At 39.1% G+C, this 6,849-nt stretch overlaps 2 protein-coding genes across 2 annotated transcripts; both read right to left on the bottom strand.

The window, feature by feature from the left end:
* Positions 1-204: 204 nt before the first annotated feature.
* On the bottom strand, positions 205-1,929 carry LOC145111819 (uncharacterized). The gene is made up of 7 exons (XM_079048067.1): positions 1,679-1,929; positions 1,439-1,475; positions 1,260-1,330; positions 1,087-1,181; positions 907-974; positions 702-812; positions 205-595 (listed from the first exon to the last, which is right to left on the bottom strand). The coding sequence occupies exons 1-7, from the start codon at positions 1,881-1,883 to the stop codon at positions 463-465; spliced, it is 720 nt and encodes a 239-aa protein (XP_078904193.1). The 5' UTR covers positions 1,884-1,929; the 3' UTR covers positions 205-462.
* A 1,180-nt stretch (positions 1,930-3,109) lies between these two features.
* Positions 3,110-4,581, bottom strand: LOC145117449 (ylmG homolog protein 2, chloroplastic-like). The gene is made up of 3 exons (XM_079053738.1): positions 4,148-4,581; positions 3,621-3,820; positions 3,110-3,535 (listed from the first exon to the last, which is right to left on the bottom strand). Exons 1-3 carry the CDS (start codon positions 4,466-4,468, stop codon positions 3,256-3,258), a joined length of 801 nt encoding a protein of 266 aa, XP_078909864.1. The 5' UTR covers positions 4,469-4,581; the 3' UTR covers positions 3,110-3,255.
* Positions 4,582-6,849: the final 2,268 nt, after the last annotated feature.

Genomic DNA, 6,849 nt, shown 5'->3' with positions numbered 1-6,849 from the left:
AATGTTGTACACGGGCATAGTACTTAACCCTCTCCGAGTCATTAACCCTTAATAAAACAATTTGATGATTAATTATGTGCTAAATAACTAAATATCATTACTTTGGGCTATTTGATAAATTCTTTGTTTTGTATGAAACTTTTTATTTCATGATTTGATATAATGCATGGATAAACTATACTACTTATGGATACAATATATTAGTTATAGTCCAAGGAGGTCATTTTTGTCATTAAGCATAAATACATTCCAAATACTTTAAGCGCCGTTCAAAAAAACCGGAGCTTTGGATATAATAATATAACTTAGATATAGTTTCTGAAAATATAAACATGTAATCTAGAAAATCTTGTAATTGTAAAAGTATAGTTATGTATATCTATTTTGCCTCATCATAGTATTGAATATTGATCACAAACTGTAGATACCAACTATAGGCATATAGCTTGCATGATCATAGACTCATAGTATTGATTCCAACTGCTTCAAGTTTGGGTCCAAATTTTCAGGTGCAAAATCTTCTTCTGGTGTATTGTATGCATCGGCTATTGCCTTCCCCTTTTTCAGTATATCTGTAGGAACAGTCTCAAGTAGGCTGCATGAATAAACAAGGTAATGGAATAAGTCATTCCATTCCTTCCCTGATTCCATCATAACAAACACTACAATAGTCTTATATTTATAAAAAAAAAAAAAATTACCTGTTTAATGCACTAACAGCTATGCCAATGTTTGACTTCATTGATTTAACTGAAGCTCCGGGTTCATTTCTTGATGCATGTAGCAAGAGTGAATCAAGTTCTTCCAATGCTCTTTGAGACATAAGCCCATTTGTGAGGACAAAATGGTAATTTCCAAAAGGTATGAGGAACAAATTAGTAACTTAAAGGCAAAATTAAGGGGTACCTGAGACATTGATCCACATCATTGGAAGCAGTTTTATCATTGCCAACTTCATTTGCATACTGTGCAACCTATACAATCACAATCATTTCAGAGCCTCTGTATTAAGTCAAAAACAAACACCATCTATATATAGCTTACTGGATTAAGTCAAAAAAAAGTTGAGAAAAAGCATGGACTTACTGCTCGAATGTTCATTCTCAATGATGCTGCTGGGCCAGCACGTAAAAGACTCCTGCAAGCAGCATACTGAGGCTGCTCAGCTTCCAGTGTTTTACCTACACAAAGTGTCAAATACATTGCTCTACTTGTGAACTCAAGTATGAAAATGGTGAAGGTAGAGAAAATAGGGTTACCTAGTTCTTCAATCTGCATCTCAGTCAGGATGATGGCTGGGACGTAAGCCTCCAGTGGTTCAAGCTTTTTTCTAGATGAAACATTTCAGATGAAGGTTTAATAGTAAAAGAACAGATAAATTACGCATGATTTTGATATAAATGACCAAAGTTAAGATCGTCGTCTAGGATTTAATTACCTTTTCACGTACTTATCAAATGGGCTAGCTGTTGCATCTGCGTCCAAATTCAAGCTCGAAAGCCAAATTTCAGTTCAGAATATTAGGTAAACAGTAACAAAACGCTACGATTTATAAAGCAACTGAAAATCTCTAAGGAAGCTGCCCAATAATCGACATCTCTTATTTCAGAGAGTTTGGTGTGCTACTTGATGGATCGTAGATTCGTAGGTGTAAATTAATGAACAAAACAGTGCGTACCTTTTGGGATAGAGAGAAAGTGGAGGAGGACGACGGAGATGGAGACGAGTCGCCTAGTTTCCCGTCGTTCCTCAGGGAACACTGCGCACCTCACTGTTAAAGTTCTCAACTTTCTCTCCGGTGATGAATGCGGCACAGTGCGTCGGGAAATCCTCGAGTTGAACTGGTGAGTGGCAAGTCGCGAAATGGTGTTTGCTGTCGCCATTTCCTTCTCTCAATTCACTTCGCCATTTCCTTCTCTCAAAAGGCTCTTATCCATTTCCACTCCCTCTCCCTTCACATATTTATATATAAACCCCTTATACTTTCACTCGGTATCAATTCATATCCGTTTATTATATATCCAAATTTGCATACATATACATAAGGGTAACTGGGTAAACAATAATACAAAAGGAATTACATCACAATATTCGTAAAACATTGTATAACCAATAATACGAAGCAGTTAAATCATAATATTCTTAAAACAAGAACATTAAATAGGTTTCTTACTATCCAGTCCACTGTGACTCCCTGATATTGCGAGGTTTGGAGAGAGGGCTCGTCTTTGGCGATGATACTAATCCATTTTGAAACCGTGTCACGCACACTTTCATGGTCAACCCTTGATTGAAATCTCTATTGTTTGAATTTGAAACCTCTCCTATGGATGCCCAAGTGTTACCCACTGAGCCACCAATTATCTATTATTGAATATAAAAGCAATAATATTAGGGAAGAAGATGTAGGAATTAATTGACTTCTTGATTAATAAGGAAGAGAGAATTAGTATCTTTGTCAAAGGACGGGGAGGCGTCTTTGTGAATGGAGGGAGTCGGGAGGATGTGATTGATGATTTGGTATGCAAGAAAGTGTATCTTGAACAATTCTACCAATGAAGAATGTTGTCTTTTTTCCATTTTCATGAGTAATAGGGATAAAAGTTTTCATGTTATTCATGGCTAATGCGGGATGGAATTTGGGTTTGGTCGTAAAGAAGGAATAAGGAGAAAAAAAGTGGTTGATGAGAGAAAAAAGTGGGTCGACGATGAGGGAGAGTGGGGCAATAGCTAGTGTACGAATTTTGTCTGATACCACATTAGTATAAATTATTATCATTTTAATGCTACAACTTCTGGATTATCAATATAATATACTTGATATGTTAATTTAAAGATGGTGTTAAATGTAAAACCTAATTCGAAAATTATATTTAGCTTTATCACGTGTAACCCACAAGTATAAGTCATTAAGATGAAGCGGTTCTAATAAATGTCTCTTTTATCACGTGGTTCCATTATAATGTTTTATATCAACTTAATATATGAATAATATTTCATAGTTAATTAGTTATTGAAAATGACATAGTTTTTCTTAACAACATATATTCGTCAATATTTTTAACTGTGTACACTTAGAGGGTGTTTGGATAGGGAAAAAAAGAGAAAGTCCAATGAAACCGATGATACGAATATGGAAGTAATGATTACCAATACAAAAATACACGATACATAGTAATACCAAAAAGGCTATCACAACTTGAATTATACAAGTTTCCAACTCATTACTTGATTTTGTATCATTTATCCCATGATTTAGTGGTCAACGCTTGATCCGTTTGACCTTTTTGTATCAAACCTTTTCATCCATTTCTTTTGGGAGGAGGTAAAGTGAGACATCATTTCTGTATGAAATGATGGGCTTGTTTGAGATGATGATGAAGCTTCTGTGGATGGAAGCTCAGCAGGAAGTGCAGAAGCAGTGCTTGTTAATGCATTTAGTACAAGGAATGCAAGTATGGGAGAAAGATCCAATGTCCCTCCAAGTGGTGGGATCACCCCACGAAATATATTCAAATAAGGGTCACATAAAGTGCTGTAAAAAAGGTAAAAACAACATTGTTATTAATGGTGTAAGATGTTTCTTTTTGTTGACTTAATACAGAATTTTGTTTATTTACCTGAGTGGACTCACAATGGCTTGAGGGGAATTGGGAAACCATGTAAGAACAAGCCTTACAACCAACAAAGTGTTGTAAATGTTCAAGAAATTTAGAACACCATTTGATACCACAAGCCCTGCCACTGAATCCCCTGGGATAATTGCAGCAAAATCATGATTCCACACAGACTTCAAATTCCTCAGGTTTCTGCGGTTAATCTATTGAATTATGATAAACAATTAAATGAAGGTAAGTTACCTATTTCTTGCACTTAACCCAATATACAAAACAGATCTTATATTTAGAAATGAAAATTAAATGTCTCATATTATTTAGTGTTGTTTAATTTTTTCTACCAATAACTATAGCAGTGGCAAGATGGGCAATTACTGAATCAACTGTAATGGTAATGATAATTTTACGAACTAATGAGAGCTTCTATGATACAAAATCTCCAATCCAACCTCGTTTTCCATAGAAACTATAAATACGTTGAATAATTATAGAGTAATCGACCTAAAACACGGGTAGAAGAGTAAAATTACCTGGCAGAAGTTGTGGTATTCAGAGGAGAGAGATTGCAATTTGGTGAAAAGGGGATTTTCGGAAGCGAAGAGATGCAGGAAATTGAGGCATTTATCAATGGAGTTATGCAGGTTATGAATCAAATTGTTGGACGATTCGGTGACCAGTTTTTGGAGATGAGTGATGGTGGTGGGGGATGTTGATTTGAAGAATAAGAGAGATGGGGTGTGGAGTGTGGAGAGAGGTAGTCCAATTATCACAAACTTGTTGGAAGAATTGGAAGTCTTCTCGGCTGGATTATCATCACATGAATTCTTTGTAGAAGAAGAAGAGGAATGCATTGCTATTCTGTAATGAGCAGAAATTTTGTCAAATTTCTACGACTCCAAGGAGGGAGTGTGGAGGTGAAGATAGGATTTGGTGATGTATTGTATGTAAGGATTGGAGCCACATATGACCATTAAAAACCAACCAAAAAATAAATCAAATACGTTCGAAATTTATAACATAAAACCTAGAAATTTTTTGATTACGATAGAATTACACATATAGTCCTTCAATGGTAGGGGTGAGTAGAAGTGCACAAAAACTCAAAAAGGCTTCCAGGTCAAAGCGAGTCAACGTTGCGCGTAGAAGGTGTGGACCCTACAACAATCGGTCGGTTAAGGCTAACGGACGTTCTGTCCGGCTACACTTGGCCTAAAGTCCGAGTTTTTTAAGGAGAACAAATTTGGTTTTTCATTCGTTTAAGTATCATATAGTCGATTAAAAGTTGCACACTAACGTAGTGATTGATAAAACCGAATCATTAAGTGTTGAATCATTCCAACATTGTTGGGGTGCAAAGTTCTTCATGTATGAATTTGTAATGGTTTGACTCATGTAGACCCACTTGCATGTATTTATTTGACCCGACCCGTCGAGTGCAGTCACTGACTCGTCGAGTCCTTCCAAAACTCGAGTAGTCGTGAAAACCCCCCACTGACTCGTCGAGTTTCTCTACAACTCGCCGAGTCCAAGCGTGTCCAAATGTCGGGAAAACCCAAGTTGACTCGCCGAGTCACCCCACTGACCCGCCGAGTCCATGCAGAAGTCCTTGCACGACAATCTTCATCGGACTCGCCGAGTTGACCATGCAACTCGCTGAGTCCCTTCAGTCCACTATCCATCCAGATGCTTTTAAGCCATTTTAAGGTCCCATATTGCAGATCCAGCTTCCCACGCCATGTTTATCACGTAAAGTTGCAAACTTTACGTGCATGCAAAGCTCATAATGCCAAACCAAGCTTGAAATGAAGTTTTACACTTAAGGAGAGGCTCATACTTGCTAAAGCTGAAAGCTTTATGGACTTAGAGGCCAAAGAGAGTTCGGATCTGAAGTTACAACTTCAGATCTTAGCTCATACCCAAGAATAGCTTCTTACTATGCTAGAAAAGCCCTAATCTTTCTTCAAATAATATCTAGAATGAAATGAGGTCAAGGTAATGACTTGATACCTTCCAAAAGATGATAACTGAGGTGGATATCATATCCCCACACATTCCTTGCTTTTAGCCACTTGCTCTCCAAGCTCTTCTTACAAAGATCCACCTTCCAAAGCTTAAAACACCCAAGAATGAAGCACGCACACGGATTAGGGTTTGCTGCATTCTCAAGAGGCTGTAAGGGGGCTGAAGGCGGCTTATAATCCTTTAAATAGGGTGCAAAACCCCGAAAATTAGGGTTTCATCCTTCAGCTCCTACTCGTCGAGTCCTATCTTTGACTCGGCGAGTCAGGGCATCCAACTCGTCGAGTAGACCTTGCAACTTATGAAAATCAAAGCCATAAAATTATCAGCGGAGAGTCGGGGCGTTACAATTCTCCCCCACTTGAACTAGACTTCGTCCTCGAAGTCTGCTGCGGTGAACAACCGTGGATAGTGCTCCCACATTTTCGTCCCTGGCTCCCACGTCTACTCGGATCCTATCTGATGCTGCTACTAGTTTCCCTACATATCTTAACAAACTAACTTACACCGAGCCTTCAGTTTGACTGGACCTCCCACTCGGGACCTACAGTCTCCCCGGACCGCTCGCCGAGCGTTTGACCCAACTGGGCCGCCTTGCTAGGCCCTCGATCAATTCGGACCGCTCTAGTCCACTAACATCCATCCCCAGTCCTACTCTTCTATTGAAACCATGTGCCTACGACTTACCGCCGGCCCGCACCGGATATCTTGGCCTACTGCATAGAGCAGGACCGCCTCAGCCCGATCAAGCACAACATGCCATCTAATAGACCATCAGGATAAGATATCCACATAACACCAACAATAATATACCATGTCGCTCCTTGTCGCCCACCACATCCATAGAATACAGTCCCGCAAGAGATTACCACCAACAACATACCTACCACTACCGATCAACCAGTACGGCTCTCATATCTAGCCCATATCACCCTTCGGGTTGGAATACCAATATGCCAAGTCCACTTGATCATAGGGTCCAGTCATCCTCGGGATGGAATACCCTAGATTGGGATACCAACATGTCGAATCAGCTCAACCATCGAGTTGAAATTCTCAGGGTTTATTGGCCTATGAAAATCCTTGTGTCAGTGGTTCGAATCCACTTCTAAGCGGGCCAAGGGTCCAAAGGCCGGGAGCGAGCCGGATTTTGAAATTCAAGTGCAAGAGGCCTCAACCCTACCGCTCTTCTTGAGCCTTCGTGCCTACGAAT

The sequence above is a fragment of the Lactuca virosa genome, chromosome 5, assembly GCF_052849685.1.
Source record: "Lactuca virosa cultivar CGN04683 chromosome 5, Lactuca_virosa_CGN04683_v6, whole genome shotgun sequence".
In the NCBI taxonomy this organism is placed as follows: Eukaryota; Viridiplantae; Streptophyta; class Magnoliopsida; order Asterales; family Asteraceae; genus Lactuca; species Lactuca virosa.
Note: the sequence above shows the minus strand (reverse complement) of the source record. Positions and strands in the feature narration are given on the sequence as shown.

Bases quoted from the DNA above. Each gene is read 5' to 3' on its own strand.
- LOC145117449 (XM_079053738.1), bottom strand. From the start codon at position 4,468: ATGCATTCCTCTTCTTCTTCTACAAAGAATTCATGTGATGATAATCCA. The intron at 3,821-4,147 runs GTAATTTTACTC...ATAATTCAATAG, and splicing joins AATACCACAACTTCTGCCAG to ATTAACCGCAGAAACCTGAG. The intron at 3,536-3,620 runs GTAAATAAACAA...CCTTTTTTACAG, and splicing joins GCCATTGTGAGTCCACTCAG to CACTTTATGTGACCCTTATT.
- LOC145111819 (XM_079048067.1), bottom strand. From the start codon at position 1,883: ATGGCGACAGCAAACACCATTTCGCGACTTGCCACTCACCAGTTCAAC. The intron at 1,331-1,438 runs GTAATTAAATCC...TGTTTCATCTAG, and splicing joins TTTGATAAGTACGTGAAAAG to AAAAAAGCTTGAACCACTGG. The intron at 975-1,086 runs GTAAGTCCATGC...GTGATTGTATAG, and splicing joins TGAGAATGAACATTCGAGCA to GTTGCACAGTATGCAAATGA.